Here is a 17,628-nt window from a genome sequence, read left to right on the forward strand (position 1 = left end):
TATCACAGTGATGTGTAAAATATCAGAGTGATGTGTAAAATATCGCAGTGATGTGTAAAATATCGCAGTGATGTGTAAAATATCACAGTGCTGTGTAAAATATCGCAGTGATGTGTAAAATATCGCAGTGATGTGTAAAATATCACAGTGGTGTGTAAAATATCGCAGTGATGTGTAAAATATCGCAGTGCTGTGTAACATATCACAGTGGTGTGTAAAATATCACAGTGATGTGTGAAATATCACAGTGCTGTGTAGAATATCACAGTGCTGTGTAGAATATCGCGGTGGTGTGTAAAATATCGCAGTGCTGTGTAAAATATCGCAGTGCTGTGTAAAATATCGCAGTGATGTGTAAAATATCTCAGTGATGTGTAAAATATCACAGTGATGTGTAAAATATCACAGTGGTGTGTAAAATATCACAGTGGTGTGTAAAATATCGCAGTGGTGTGTAAAATATCGCAGTGATGTGTAAAATATCACAGTGTTGTGTAAAATATCGCAGTGGTGTGTAAAATATCACAGTGGTGTGTAACATATCACAGTGATGTGTAAAATATCAGTGATGTGTAAAATATCACAGTGATGTGGAAAATATCACAGTGCTGTGTAAAATATCAGTGATGTGTAAAATATCACAGTGCTGTGTAAAATATCACAGTGGTGTGTAAAATATCACAGTGCTGTGTACAATATCGCAGTGGTGTGTAAAATATCACACTGCTGTGTAAAATATCGCAGTGGTATGTAAAATATCACAGTGCTGTGTAAAATATCACAGTGGTGTGTACAATATCGCAATGATGTGTAAAATATCACAGTGATGTGTAAAATATCACAGTGGTGTGTAAAATATCGCAATGATGTGTAAAATATCAGAGTGATGTGTAAAATATCGCAATGATGTGTAAAATATCACATTGATGTGTAAAATATCACAGTGGTGTGTAAAATATCGCAGTGGTGTGTAAAATATCGCAATGATGTGTAAAATATCACAGTGATGTGTAAAATATCGCAGCTGGGTGTAAAATATCGCAATGATGTGTAAAATATCACAGTGGTGTGTAAAATAACGCAGTGGTCTGTAAAATATCGCAATGATGTATAAAATATCACAGTGATGTGTAAAATATCACAGTGGTGTGTAAAATATCAGTGCTGTGAAAAATATTACAGTGGTGTGTAAAATATCGCAATGATGTGTAAAATATCACAGTGGTGTGTAAAATATCGCAGTGGTGTGTAACATATCACAGTGGTGTGTAAAATATCACAGTGCTGTGTAAAATATCGCAGTGATGTGTAAAATATCGCAGTGATGTGTAAAATATCACAGTGGTGTGTAACATATCGCAGTGATGTGTAAAATATCACAGTGCTGTGTAACATATCACAGTGGTGTGTAAAATATCACAGTGATGTGTGAAATATCACAGTGCTGTGTAGAATATCACAGTGCTGTGTAGAATATCGCGGTGGTGTGTAAAATATCGCAGTGATGTGTAAAATATCGCAGTGCTGTGTAAAATATCGCAGTGATGTGTAAAATATCTCAGTGATGTGTAAAATATCACAGTGGTGTGTAAAATATCACAGTGGTGTGTAAAATATCGCAGTGGTGTGTAAAATATCGCAATGATGTGTAAAATATCACAGTGATGTGTAAAATATCGCAGTTGGGTGTAAAATATCGCAATGATGTGTAAAATATCACAGTGGTGTGTAAAATAACGCAGTGGTCTGTAAAATATCGCAATGATGTGTAAAATATCAGAGTGATGTGTAAAATATCACAGTGGTGTGTAAAATATCACAGTGCTGTGAAAAATATCACAGTGCTATGTAAAATATCGCAGTGATGTGTAAAATATCGCAGTGATGTGTAAAATATCACAGTGATGTGTAAAATTTCACAGTGGTGTGTAAAATATCGCAGTAATGAGTAAAATATCACAGTGGTGTGTAAAATATCACAGTGCTGTGTAAAATATCGCAGTGGTGTGTAAAATATCAAAGTGGTGTGTAAAATATCACAGTGGTGTATAACTTAACACAGTGATGTGTAAAATATCACATTGGTGTGTAAAATATCACAGTGGTGTGTAAAATATCACAGTGGTGTATAACTTAACACAGTGATGTGTAAAATATCACATTGGTGTGTAAAATATCACAGTGGTGTGTAAAATATCGCAGTGATGTGTAAAATATCACAGTGATGTGTAAAATATCACAGTGATGTGTGAAATATCACAGTGCTGTGTAAAATATCACAGTGGTGTGTAAAATATCACAGTGCTGTGTAAAATATCGCAGTGGTGTGTAAAATATCGCAGTGGTGTGTAAAATATCACAGTTCTATGTAAAATATCGCAGTGGTGTGTAAAATATCACACTGCTGTGTAAAATATCACAGTGGTGTGTAAAATATCGCAATGATGTGTAAAATATCACAGTGATGTGTAAAATATCACAGTGGTGTGTAAAATATCGCAATGATGTGTAAAATATCAGAGTGATGTGTAAAATATCGCAATGATGTGTAAAATATCAGAGTGATGTGTAAAATATCGCAGTGATGTGTAAAATATCACATTGATGTGTAAAATGTCACAGTGGTGTGTAAAATATCGCAGTGGTGTGTAAAATATCGCAATGATGTGTAAAATATCACAGTGATGTGTAAAATATTGCAGTGATGTGTAAAATATCACATTGATGTGTAAAATATCACAGTGGTGTGTAAAATATCGCAGTGGTGTGTAAAATATCGCAATGATGTGTAAAATATCACAGTGATGTGTAAAATATCACAGTCGTGTGTAAAATATCGCAATGATGTGTAAAATATCACAGTGATGTGTAAAATATCACAGGTGTGTAAAATATCACAGTGCTGTGAAAAATATCACAGTGGTGTGTAAAATATCGCAATGATGTGTAAAATATCACAGTGGTGTGTAAAATATCGCACTGATGTGTAAAATATCATAGTGGTGTGTAAAATATTGCAGTGGTGTGTAAAATATCACAGTGGTGTGTAAAATATCACAGTGCTATGTAAAATATCGCAGTGATGTGTAAAATATCACAGTGATGTGTAAAATATCACAGTGGTGTATAACTTATCACAGTGATGTGTAAAATATCACAGTGGTGTGTAAAATATCACAGTGCTGTGTAAAATATCGCAGTCGTGTGTAAAATATCAAAGTGGTGTGTAAAATATCACAGTGGTGTATAACTTATCACAGTGATGTGTAAAATATCACATTGGTGTGTAAAATATCACAGTGGTGTGTAAAATATCACAGTGATGTGTAAAATATCACAGTGGTGTGTAAAATATCACAGTGATGTGTAAAATATCGCAGTGATGTGTGAAATATCACAGTGCTGTGTAAAATATCACAGTGCTGTGTAAAATATCGCAGTGGTGTGTAAAATATCGCAGTGGTGTGTAAAATATCACAGTGATGTGTAAAATATCACAGTGCTGTGTAAAATATCGCAGTGGTGTGTAAAATATCACAGTGATGTGTAAAATATCACAGTGCTGTGTAAAATATCACAGTGAAGTGTAAAATATCACAGTGCTGTGTAAAATATCACAGTGGTGTGTAAAATATCAGTGATGTGTAAAATATCGCAGTGATGTGTAAAATATCAGTGGTGTCTTAAATATCGAAGAGGTGTGTAAAATATCGCAGTGGTGTGTAAATTATCAGAGTGATGTGTAAAATATCACAGTGATGTGTAAAATATCGCAGTGGTGTGCAAAATATCACATTGATGTGTAAAATATCACAGTGGTGTGTAAAATATCGCAATGATGTGTAAAATATCACTGATGTGTAAAATATCACAGTGGTGTGTAAAATATCGCAATGATGTGTAAAATATCAGAGTGATGTGTAAAATATCGAAATGATGTGTAAAATATCAGAGTGATGTGTAAAATATCACAGTGATGTGTAAAATATCGCAGTGGTGTGCAAAATATCATATTGATGTGTAAAATATCACAGTGGTGTGTAAAATATCGCAATGATGTGTAAAATATCACAGTGATGTGTAAAATATCACAGTGGTGTGTAAAATATCGCAATGATGTGTAAAATATCAGAGTGATGTGTAAAATATCGCAATGATGTGTAAAATATCAGAGTGATGTGTAAAATATCGCAGTGATGTGTAAAATATCACATTGATGTGTAAAATATCACAGTGGTGTGTAAAATATCGCAGTTGGGTGTAAAATATCGCAATGATGTGTAAAATATCACAATGATGTGTAAAATATCACAGAGGTGTGTAAAATATCGCAATGATGTGTAAAATATCACAGTGATGTGTAAAATATCACAGGTGTGTGTAAAATATCACAGTGCTGTGAAAAATATCACAGTGGTATGTAAAATATCGCAATGATGAGTAAAATATCACAGTGGTGTGTAAAATATCGCACTGATGTGTAAAATATCACAGTGGTGTGTAAAATATTGCAGTGGTGTGTAAAATATCACAGTGGTGTGTAAAATATCACAGTGCTATGTAAAATATCGCAGTGATGTGTAAAATATCACAGTGATGTGTAAAATATCACAGTGCTGTGTAAAATATCGCAGTGATGTGTAAAATATCACAGTGGTGTGTAAAATATCACAGTGCTGTGTAAAATATCACAGTGATGTGTAAAATATCAGAGTGATGTGTAAAATATCGCAGTGATGTGTAAAATATCGCAGTGATGTGTAAAATATCACAGTGCGGTGTAAAATATCGCAGTGATGTGTAAAATATCGCAGTGGTGTGTAAAATATCACAGTGGTGTGTAAAATATCGCAGTGATGTGTAAAATATCGCAGTGCTGTGTAACATATCACAGTGGTGTGTAAAATATCACAGTGATGTGTGAAATATCACAGTGCTGTGTAGAATATCACAGTGCTGTGTAGAATATCGCGGTGGTGTGTAAAATATCGCAGTGATGTGTAAAATATCGCAGTGCTGTGTAAAATATCGCAGTGATGTGTAAAATATCTCAGTGATGTGTAAAATATCACAGTGATGTGTAAAATATCACAGTGGTGTGTAAAATATCACAGTGGTGTGTAAAATATCGCAGTGGTGTGTAAAATATCGCAGTGTTGTGTAAAATATCGCAGTGGTGTGTAAAATATCACAGTGGTGTGTAACATATCACAGTGATGTGTAAAATATCACAGTGCTGTGTAAAATATCACAGTGGTGTATAAAATATCGCAGTGATGTGTAAAATATCACAGTGATGTGTAAAATATCACAGTGATGTGGAAAATATCACAGAGCTGTGTAAAATATCACAGTGATGTGTGAAATATCACAGTGCTGTGTAAAATATCACAGTGGTGTGTAAAATATCACAGTGCTGTGTACAATATCGCAGTGGTGTGTAAAATATCACACTGCTGTGTAAAATATCGCAGTGGTATGTAAAATATCACAGTGCTGTGTAAAATATCACAGTGGTGTGTAAAATATCGCAATGATGTGTAAAATATCACAGTGATGTGTAAAATATCACAGTGGTGTGTAAAATATCGCAATGATGTGTAAAATATCAGAGTGATGTGTAAAATATCGCAATGATGTGTAAAATATCACATTGATGTGTAAAATATCACAGTGGTGTGTAAAATATCGCAGTGGTGTGTAAAATATCGCAATGATGTGTAAAATATCACAGTGATGTGTAAAATATCGCAGTTGGGTGTAAAATATCGCAATGATGTGTAAAATATCACAGTGGTGTGTAAAATAACGCAGTGGTCTGTAAAATATCGCAATGATGTATAAAATATCACAGTGATGTGTAAAATATCACAGTGGTGTGTAAAATATCAGTGCTGTGAAAAATATTACAGTGGTGTGTAAAATATCGCAATGATGTGTAAAATATCACAGTGGTGTGTAAAATATCGCAGTGGTGTGTAACATATCACAGTGGTGTGTAAAATATCACAGTGCTGTGTAAAATATCGCAGTGATGTGTAAAATATCGCAGTGATGTGTAAAATATCACAGTGGTGTGTAAAATATCGCAATGATGTGTAAAATATCAGAGTGATGTGTAAAATATCGCAATGATGTGTAAAATATCACATTGATGTGTAAAATATCACAGTGGTGTGTAAAATATCGCAGTGGTGTGTAAAATATCGCAATGATGTGTAAAATATCACAGTGATGTGTAAAATATCGCAGTTGGGTGTAAAATATCGCAATGATGTGTAAAATATCACAGTGGTGTGTAAAATAACGCAGTGGTCTGTAAAATATCGCAATGATGTATAAAATATCACAGTGATGTGTAAAATATCACAGTGGTGTGTAAAATATCAGTGCTGTGAAAAATATTACAGTGGTGTGTAAAATATCGCAATGATGTGTAAAATATCACAGTGGTGTGTAAAATATCGCAGTGGTGTGTAACATATCACAGTGGTGTGTAAAATATCACAGTGCTGTGTAAAATATCGCAGTGATGTGTAAAATATCGCAGTGATGTGTAAAATATCACAGTGGTGTGTAAAATATCGCAGTGATGTGTAAAATATCTCAGTGATGTGTAAAATATCACAGTGGTGTGTAAAATATCACAGTGGTGTGTAAAATATCGCAGTGGTGTGTAAAATATCGCAATGATGTGTAAAATATCACAGTGATGTGTAAAATATCGCAGTTGGGTGTAAAATATCGCAATGATGTGTAAAATATCACAGTGGTGTGTAAAATAACGCAGTGGTCTGTAAAATATCGCAATGATGTGTAAAATATCACAGTGATGTGTAAAATATCACAGTGGTGTGTAAAATATCACAGTGCTGTGAAAAATATCACAGTGCTATGTAAAATATCACAGTGATGTGTAAAATATCGCAATGATGTGTAAAATATCAGAGTGATGTGTAAAATATCACAGTGGTGTGTAAAATATTGCAGTGGCGTGTAAAATATCACAGTGGTGTGTAAAATATCACAGTGCTATGTAAAATATCGCAGTGATGTGTAAAATATCAGAGTGATGTGTAAAATTTCACAGTGGTGTGTAAAATATCGCAGTAATGAGTAAAATATCACAGTGGTGTGTAAAATATCACAGTGCTGTGTAAAATATCGCAGTGGTGTGTAAAATATCAAAGTGGTGTGTAAAATATCACAGTGGTGTATAACTTAACACAGTGATGTGTAAAATATCACATTGGTGTGTAAAATATCACAGTGGTGTGTAAAATATCGCAGTGATGTGTAAAATATCACAGTGGTGTGTAAAATATCACAGTGATGTGTAAAATATCACAGTGGTGTGTAAAATATCGCAGTGCTGTGTAAAATATCGCAGTGTTGTGTAAAATATCGCAGTGTTGTGTAAAATATCGCAGTGGTGTGTAAAATATCGCAGTGGTGTGTAACATATCACAGTGCTGTGTAAAATATCACAGTGGTGTATAAAATATCGCAGTGATGTGTAAAATATCACAGCGATGTGGAAAATATCACAGTGCTGTGTAAAATATCACAGTGATGTGTGAAATATCACAGTGCTGTGTAAAATATCACAGTGGTGTGTAAAATATCACAGTGCTGTGTAAAATATCGCAGTGGTGTGTAAAATATCGCAGTGGTGTGTAAAATATCACAGTTCTATGTAAAATATCGCAGTGGTGTGTAAAATATCACACTGCTGTGTAAAATATCGCAGTGGTATGTAAAATATCACAGTGCTGTGTAAAATATCACAGTGGTGTGTAAAATATCGCAATGATGTGTAAAATATCACAGTGATGTGTAAAATATCACAGTGGTGTGTAAAATATCGCAATGATGTGTAAAATATCAGAGTGATGTGTAAAATATCGCAATGATGTGTAAAATATCAGAGTGATGTGTAAAATATCGCAGTGATGTGTAAAATATCACATTGATGTGTAAAATATCACAGTGGTGTGTAAAATATCGCAGTGGTGTGTAAAATATCGCAATGATGTGTAAAATATCACAGTGATGTGTAAAATATTGCAGTGATGTGTAAAATATCACATTGATGTGTAAAATATCACAGTGGTGTGTAAAATATCGCAGTGGTGTGTAAAATATCGCAATGATGTGTAAAATATCACAGTGATGTGTAAAATATCACAGTCGTGTGTAAAATATCGCAATGATGTGTAAAATATCACAGTGATGTGTAAAATATCACAGGTGTGTGTAAAATATCACAGTGCTGTGAAAAATATCACAGTGGTGTGTAAAATATCGCAATGATGTGTAAAATATCACAGTGGTGTGTAAAATATCGCACTGATGTGTAAAATATCATAGTGGTGTGTAAAATATTGCAGTGGTGTGTAAAATATCACAGTGGTGTGTAAAATATCACAGTGCTATGTAAAATATCGCAGTGATGTGTAAAATATCACAGTGATGTGTAAAATATCACAGTGGTGTATAACTTATCACAGTGATGTGTAAAATATCACAGTGGTGTGTAAAATATCACAGTGCTGTGTAAAATATCGCAGTCGTGTGTAAAATATCAAAGTGGTGTGTAAAATATCACAGTGGTGTATAACTTATCACAGTGATGTGTAAAATATCACATTGGTGTGTAAAATATCACAGTGGTGTGTAAAATATCACAGTGATGTGTAAAATATCACAGTGGTGTGTAAAATATCACAGTGATGTGTAAAATATCGCAGTGATGTGTAAAATATCACAGAGATATGTAAAATATCGCAGTGATGTGTAAAATATCTCAGTGATGTGTAAAATATTACAGTGGTGTGTAAAATATCGCAGTGCTGTGTAAAATATCGCAGTGATGTGTAAAATATCTCAGTGATGTGTAAAATATCACAGTGGTGTGTAAAATATCACAGTGATGTGTAAAATATCACAGTGGTGTGTAAAATATCGCAGTGGTGTGTAAAATATCGCAGTGCTGTGTAAAATATCGCAGTGATGTGTAAAATATCGCAGTGATGTGTAAAATATCACAGTGTTGTGTAAAATATCGCAGTGGTGTGTAAAATATCTCAGTGGTGTGTAACATATCACAGTGATGTGTAAAATATCACAGTGCTGTGTAAAATATCACAGTGGTGTATAAAATATCGCAGTGATGTGTAAAATATCACAGTGATGTGGAAAATATCACAGTGCTGTGTAAAATATCACAGTGATGTGTGAAATATCACAGTGCTGTGTAAAATATCACAGTGGTGTGTAAAATATCACAGTGCTGTGTAAAATATCGCAGTGGTGTGTAAAATATCACACTGCTGTGTAAAATATCGCAGTGGTATGTAAAATATCACAGTGCTGTGTAAAATATCACAGTGGTGAGTAAAATATCGCAATGATGTGTAAAATATCACAGTGATGTGTAAAATATCACAGTGATGTGTAAAATATCACAGTGGTGTGTAAAATATCGCAATGATCTGTAAAATATCAGAGTGATGTGTAAAATATCGCAATGATGTGTAAAATATCAGAGTGATGTGTAAAATATCGCAGTGATGTGTAAAATATCACATTGATGTGTAAAATATCACAGTGGTGTGTAAAATATCGCAGTGGTGTGTAACATATCACAGTGGTGTGTAAAATATCACAGTGCTGTGTAAAATATCGCAGTGATGTGTAAAATATCGCAGTGATGTGTAAAATATCACAGTGGTGTGTAAAATATCGCAGTGATGTGTAAAATATCTCAGTGATGTGTAAAATATCACAGTGGTGTGTAAAATATCACAGTGGTGTGTAAAATATCGCAGTGGTGTGTAAAATATCGCAATGATGTGTAAAATATCACAGTGATGTGTAAAATATCGCAGTTGGGTGTAAAATATCGCAATGATGTGTAAAATATCACAGTGGTGTGTAAAATAACGCAGTGGTCTGTAAAATATCGCAATGATGTGTAAAATATCACAGTGATGTGTAAAATATCACAGTGGTGTGTAAAATATCACAGTGCTGTGAAAAATATCACAGTGCTATGTAAAATATCACAGTGATGTGTAAAATAACGCAGTGGTCTGTAAAATATCGCAATGATGTGTAAAATATCAGAGTGATGTGTAAAATATCACAGTGGTGTGTAAAATATTGCAGTGGCGTGTAAAATATCACAGTGGTGTGTAAAATATCACAGTGCTATGTAAAATATCGCAGTGATGTGTAAAATATCAGAGTGATGTGTAAAATTTCACAGTGGTGTGTAAAATATCGCAGTAATGAGTAAAATATCACAGTGGTGTGTAAAATATCACAGTGCTGTGTAAAATATCGCAGTGGTGTGTAAAATATCAAAGTGGTGTGTAAAATATCACAGTGGTGTATAACTTAACACAGTGATGTGTAAAATATCACATTGGTGTGTAAAATATCACAGTGGTGTGTAAAATATCGCAGTGATGTGTAAAATATCACAGTGGTGTGTAAAATATCACAGTGATGTGTAAAATATCACAGTGGTGTGTAAAATATCGCAGTGCTGTGTAAAATATCGCAGTGTTGTGTAAAATATCGCAGTGTTGTGTAAAATATCGCAGTGGTGTGTAAAATATCGCAGTGGTGTGTAACATATCACAGTGCTGTGTAAAATATCACAGTGGTGTATAAAATATCGCAGTGATGTGTAAAATATCACAGCGATGTGGAAAATATCACAGTGCTGTGTAAAATATCACAGTGATGTGTGAAATATCACAGTGCTGTGTAAAATATCACAGTGGTGTGTAAAATATCACAGTGCTGTGTAAAATATCGCAGTGGTGTGTAAAATATCGCAGTGGTGTGTAAAATATCACAGTTCTATGTAAAATATCGCAGTGGTGTGTAAAATATCACACTGCTGTGTAAAATATCGCAGTGGTATGTAAAATATCACAGTGCTGTGTAAAATATCACAGTGGTGTGTAAAATATCGCAATGATGTGTAAAATATCACAGTGATGTGTAAAATATCACAGTGGTGTGTAAAATATCGCAATGATGTGTAAAATATCAGAGTGATGTGTAAAATATCGCAATGATGTGTAAAATATCAGAGTGATGTGTAAAATATCGCAGTGATGTGTAAAATATCACATTGATTTGTAAAATATCACAGTGGTGTGTAAAATATCGCAGTGGTGTGTAAAATATCGCAATGATGTGTAAAATATCACAGTGATGTGTAAAATATTGCAGTGATGTGTAAAATATCACATTGATGTGTAAAATATCACAGTGGTGTGTAAAATATCGCAGTGGTGTGTAAAATATCGCAATGATGTGTAAAATATCACAGTGATGTGTAAAATATCACAGTCGTGTGTAAAATATCGCAATGATGTGTAAAATATCACAGTGATGTGTAAAATATCACAGGTGTGTGTAAAATATCACAGTGCTGTGAAAAATATCACAGTGGTGTGTAAAATATCGCAATGATGTGTAAAATATCACAGTGGTGTGTAAAATATCGCACTGATGTGTAAAATATCATAGTGGTGTGTAAAATATTGCAGTGGTGTGTAAAATATCACAGTGGTGTGTAAAATATCACAGTGCTATGTAAAATATCGCAGTGATGTGTAAAATATCACAGTGATGTGTAAAATATCACAGTGGTGTATAACTTATCACAGTGATGTGTAAAATATCACAGTGGTGTGTAAAATATCACAGTGCTGTGTAAAATATCGCAGTCGTGTGTAAAATATCAAAGTGGTGTGTAAAATATCACAGTGGTGTATAACTTATCACAGTGATGTGTAAAATATCACATTGGTGTGTAAAATATCACAGTGGTGTGTAAAATATCACAGTGATGTGTAAAATATCACAGTGGTGTGTAAAATATCACAGTGATGTGTAAAATATCGCAGTGATGTGTAAAATATCACAGAGATATGTAAAATATCGCAGTGATGTGTAAAATATCTCAGTGATGTGTAAAATATTACAGTGGTGTGTAAAATATCGCAGTGCTGTGTAAAATATCGCAGTGATGTGTAAAATATCTCAGTGATGTGTAAAATATCACAGTGGTGTGTAAAATATCACAGTGATGTGTAAAATATCACAGTGGTGTGTAAAATATCGCAGTGGTGTGTAAAATATCGCAGTGCTGTGTAAAATATCGCAGTGATGTGTAAAATATCGCAGTGATGTGTAAAATATCACAGTGTTGTGTAAAATATCGCAGTGGTGTGTAAAATATCTCAGTGGTGTGTAACATATCACAGTGATGTGTAAAATATCACAGTGCTGTGTAAAATATCACAGTGGTGTATAAAATATCGCAGTGATGTGTAAAATATCACAGTGATGTGGAAAATATCACAGTGCTGTGTAAAATATCACAGTGATGTGTGAAATATCACAGTGCTGTGTAAAATATCACAGTGGTGTGTAAAATATCACAGTGCTGTGTAAAATATCGCAGTGGTGTGTAAAATATCACACTGCTGTGTAAAATATCGCAGTGGTATGTAAAATATCACAGTGCTGTGTAAAATATCACAGTGGTGAGTAAAATATCGCAATGATGTGTAAAATATCACAGTGATGTGTAAAATATCACAGTGATGTGTAAAATATCACAGTGGTGTGTAAAATATCGCAATGATCTGTAAAATATCAGAGTGATGTGTAAAATATCGCAATGATGTGTAAAATATCAGAGTGATGTGTAAAATATCGCAGTGATGTGTAAAATATCACATTGATGTGTAAAATATCACAGTGGTGTGTAAAATATCGCAGTGGTATGTAAAATATCGCAATGATGTGTAAAATATCACAGTGATGTGTAAAATATCGCAGTGATGTGTAAAATATCACATTGATGTGTAAAATATCACAGTGGTGTGTAAAATATCGCAGTGGTGTGTAAAATATCGCAATGATGTGTAAAATATCACAGTGATGTGTAAAATATCACAGTCGTGTGTAAAATATCGCAATGATGTGTAAAATATCACAGTGATGTGTAAAATATCACAGGTGTGTGTAAAATATCACAGTGCTGTGAAAAATATCACAGTGGTGTGTAAAATATCGCAATGATGTGTAAAATATCACAGTGGTGTGTAAAATATCGCACTGATGTGTAAAATATCATAGTGGTGTGTAAAATATTGCAGTGGTGTGTAAAATATCACAGTGGTGTGTAAAATATCACAGTGCTATGTAAAATATCGCAGTGATGTGTACAATATCACAGTGATGTGTAAAATATCACAGTGGTGTATAACTTATCACAGTGATGTGTAAAATATCACAGTGGTGTGTAAAATATCACAGTGCTGTGTAAAATATCGCAGTGGTGTGTAAAATATCACAGTGATGTGTAAAATATCGCAGTGATGTGTAAAATATCACAGTGGTGTGTAAAATATCACAGAGATATGTAAAATATCGCAGTGATGTGTAAAATATCACAGTGCTGTGTAAAATATCACAGTGGTGTGTAAAATATCGCAGTGGTGTGTAAAATATCGCAGTGCTGTGTAAAATATCGCAGTGATGTGTAAAGTATCTCAGTGATGTGTAAAATATTACAGTGGTGTGTAAAATATCGCAGTGCTGTGTAAAATATCGCAGTGATGTGTAAAATATCACAGTGGTGTGTAAAATATCACAGTGATGTGTAAAATATCACAGTGGTGTGTAAAATATCACAGTGGTGTGTAAAATATCGCAGTGCTGTGTAAAATATCGCAGTGATGTGTAAAATATCGCAGTGTTGTGTAAAATATCGCAGTGGTGTGTAAAATATCTCAGTGGTGTGTAACATATCACAGTGATGTGTAAAATATCACAGTGCTGTGTAAAATATCACAGTGGTGTATAAAATATCGCAGTGATGTGTAAAATATCACAGTGATGTGGAAAATATCACAGTGCTGTATAAAATATCACAGTGATGTGTGAAATATCACAGTGCTGTGTAAAATATCACAGTGGTGTGTAAAATATCACAGTGCTGTGTAAAATATTGCAGTGGTGTGTAAAATATCGTAGTGGTGTGTAAAATATCACAGTTCTATGTAAAATATCGCAGTGGTGTGTAAAATATCACACTGCTGTGTAAAATGTCGCAGTGGTATGTAAAATATCACAGTGCTGTGTAAAATATCACAGTGGTGTGTAAAATATCGCAGTGGTGTGTAAAATATCACAGTGATGTGTAAAATATCACAGTGGTGTGTAAAATATCACAGTGGTGTGTAAAATATCGCAATGATGTGTAAAATATCAGAGTGATGTGTAAAATATCGCAATGATGTGTAAAATATCAGAGTGATGTGTAAAATATCGCAGTGATGTGTAAAATATCACATTGATGTGTAAAATATCACAGTGGTGTGTAAAATATCGCAGTGGTGTGTAAAATATCGCAATGATGTGTAAAATATCACAGTGGTGTGCAAAATATCACAGTGGTGTGTAAAATATCACAGTGGTGTGCAAAATATCACAGTTGTGTGTAAAATATCGCTGTGTTGTGTAAAATATCGCAAGTGGAGCGTAATATATTCCCCAGGGTCGCTCACGGGAGGCGCAAACATCCTAAATTTCTCCCCCAACATTTTCCACCAAAGGAATCACATACAATACATTTAAAACCTTGGAAATTTATTGACATTGTTGTGTAAACTCAAGAACTATGTTCAGCCATGCCCTGCGCTCGGTATGGTAATAAAAACGTTGCCTTGATTCGCTAGGCAAAGGCTGATGACGAACCAACTCACCTCTACCAGCTTGACAATGTTGGGGTGGTCAAGTTTCTTCAGTATGGCTATCTCTTGGTAGACCCGTTCCAGGGGGGCCGGGGCTTTTGACTGCTCTCCGGATGGGGGCTTCGATCCCCGGGGAGGGGGGCGACCTGGAACCCAGAGCATGGAGTCAGGCGCCATTTTGAATGAAAGTAATGATTTTATTGAAGCATCCTTCAACACAGGGTGTTATGTTGTCATGTATTCAACTATCACTATAACCCATGTATAAGCTGACCTAAGTTGTACACCTTAAGAACATTGACCACAAGGGGGTGAACTTGTCACGATGAAGGCAATTGCCAGGTCACACGTTTGGTGGCCAGTGATCGATGCAGACCTGGAACTTTGTGTTCGCAGGTGCAACACGTGTGCCCAGCTGGGCAACGCACCCAGGGAAGCCCCCCTTAGTCCCTGGTCCTGGCCCACCAAGCCATGGTCACGCATCCATGTGGACTTCGCAGGTCCTTTCATGGGAAAAATGTTTTTGGTTGTAGTAGACACCTACTCCAAATGGATTGAGTGTGCCATTTTAAATTCAAGCACATCCTCTGCCACGGTAGAAAGTCTACGGGCAATGTTCGCCGCCCATGGTCCACCGGATGTCTTGCTCAGCAACAATGGCCCGTGCTTCACAAGCACTGAATTCGAGGACTTCATGGTAGGCAATGGAATCAACCATGTCAGAACGTTCAAGCCGGCCTCAAACAGCCAGGTGGAATGAGCAGTGCAGATAATCAAACAGGGGATGCTCAGAATCAAAAGGGGTTCCCTACAAAGCCGCTTATCACGCCTCCTGTTGGCCAATAGATCCCGACCACACTCACTCACTGGGGTTCCACCCGCAGTGCTGCTAATGAAAAGGACACTCAAAACCAGGTTATCCCTTATACACCCTACTACAAAAGAAATTGTTGAGAGCAGGCGTCAGTCACAATGTGACTACCATGACAGGAACGCGAGGGCGCGATGTATTGATGTCAATGACCCTGTTTTTGTCCTTAATTACGCTGCAGGGCCCAAATGGCTTGCAGGCACTGTGATTGCCAAAGAGGGGAATAGGGTTTTGGTAGTTAAACTTACCAATGGACAAATCTGCCGCAAACACGTGGATCAAACTAAAAGGAGGTTCAGCAACCCCATAGAAGAAGCAGAGGAAGAACATGATGTTGAGTTTCCTCCACCACAGGTCACCGAACACCAGAACTAAAGGGAGGAGAGCCCAGTCACTGTGGGCAGTCTGGTCAGGCCTGAGGCACCACAAACAGCAGACACTCAGGCCAGCGCCCAACAACCGGAGCTCCAACTCAGGCGCTCTACAAGGGAGCGTAAACCACCAGAGAGACTTGACCTGTGATCCCAATAAGACTTTGGCGGGGAGGTGATGTTATGTATTCAACTATCATTGTAACCCATGTATAAGCTGACCTAAGTTATACACCTTGAGAAAATTGACCACAAGGGGTTGAAATTGTGGGAGACACTTCTAACCTGGACTTTCAGGTATAAAAGGGGAAGCTCCACCCACCTTCATCACTTGAGGTCTTGGTAATAAAGGTAACTGGTCACAGAGTGACCTTCTCTCAAGTATGGGCCTCATGTGCATCTTTAGTGTATAGTAAGGACATATCATTATGTATGCAATAAAGGTACAAACTGAGACTGTTTAACTGAACATGTTACAACCTTGTTTCTGCTTTATTTAGTCCCAAAGTGCCTGACTCACAAAATGGCTGGCCTTTTATACCAGAGCCGCACCATGTGCATGCTGCTCAGTGGCCTCCAACAATGACACTATCTGATGCATGACACAAGGTGCCTCAGATCCAGACATAATATTTAGTGTTTAACAGTTGTGCGGTACAATGACACCAATTTGGAAGGCCTCCAATGTATGTGAACGCTGGGTTTCATTGTGCAAAGCAGTATGGAGTCTGACCTGATTCGCTGTGTTCCTGATAGGCTGAACTTTCAGGTATGACCCTTCTACTGAACAACAACTTGTATTTATATAGCGCCTTTAGCCAGAAGCCAATGTAGGTCGTCGAGTACAGGGGTGATGGGTGAGCGGGACTTGGTGCGTTTTGGATCACCTCTAGTTTATGTAGGCACTTCACAGGAGTATTATTGTTTCCAAACTAAGGATGGTGATTGGGGGTAGTGTGCTGACGTGGATTGAGAACTGGTTGTCAGACAGGAAGCAAAGAGTAGGAGCAAATGGGTACTTTTCAGAATGGCAGGCAGTGACTAGTGGGGTACCGCAAGGTTCTGTGCTGGGGCCCCAGCTGTTTACATTGTACATTAATGATTTAGACGAGGGGATTAAATGTAGTATCTCCAAATTTGCGGATGACACTAAGTTGGGTGGCAGTGTGAGCTGCGAGGAGGATGCTATGAGGCTGCAGAGTGACTTGGATAGGTTAGGTGAGTGGGCAAATGCATGGCAGATGAAGTATAATGTGAATAAATGTGAGGTTATCCACTTTGGTGGTAAAAACAGAGAGACAGACTATTATCTGAATGGTGACAGATTAGGAAAAGGGGAGGTGCAACGAGACCTGGGTGTCATGGTACATCAGTCATTGAAGGTTGGCATGCAGGTACAGCAGGCGGTTAAGAAAGCAAATGGCATGTTGGCCTTCATAGCGAAGGGATTTGAGTACAGGGGCAGGGAGGTGTTGCTACAGTTGTACAGGGCTTTGGTGAGGGCACACCTGGAGTATTGTGTACAGTTTTGGTCTCCTAACTTGAGGAAGGACATTCTTGCTATTGAGGGAGTGCAGCGAAAATTCACCAGACTGAT

General features: G+C 36.2%; 1 protein-coding gene across 2 annotated transcripts in view; it reads right to left on the minus strand.

The window, feature by feature from the left end:
• Positions 1 to 17,628, minus strand: part of camkk1a (calcium/calmodulin-dependent protein kinase kinase 1, alpha a) — a 271,224-nt gene that overhangs the window by 110,699 nt on the left and 142,897 nt on the right. For both annotated transcript variants that reach the window (XM_070857382.1, XM_070857383.1), the window contains one exon: positions 14,802 to 14,935. In XM_070857382.1, coding sequence (XP_070713483.1) covers positions 14,802 to 14,935 — 134 coding nt within the window. The remainder of the gene's footprint in view (positions 1 to 14,801; positions 14,936 to 17,628) is intronic.

This window comes from Pristiophorus japonicus, chromosome 16, assembly GCF_044704955.1.
Source record: "Pristiophorus japonicus isolate sPriJap1 chromosome 16, sPriJap1.hap1, whole genome shotgun sequence".
In the NCBI taxonomy this organism is placed as follows: domain Eukaryota; kingdom Metazoa; phylum Chordata; class Chondrichthyes; family Pristiophoridae; genus Pristiophorus; species Pristiophorus japonicus.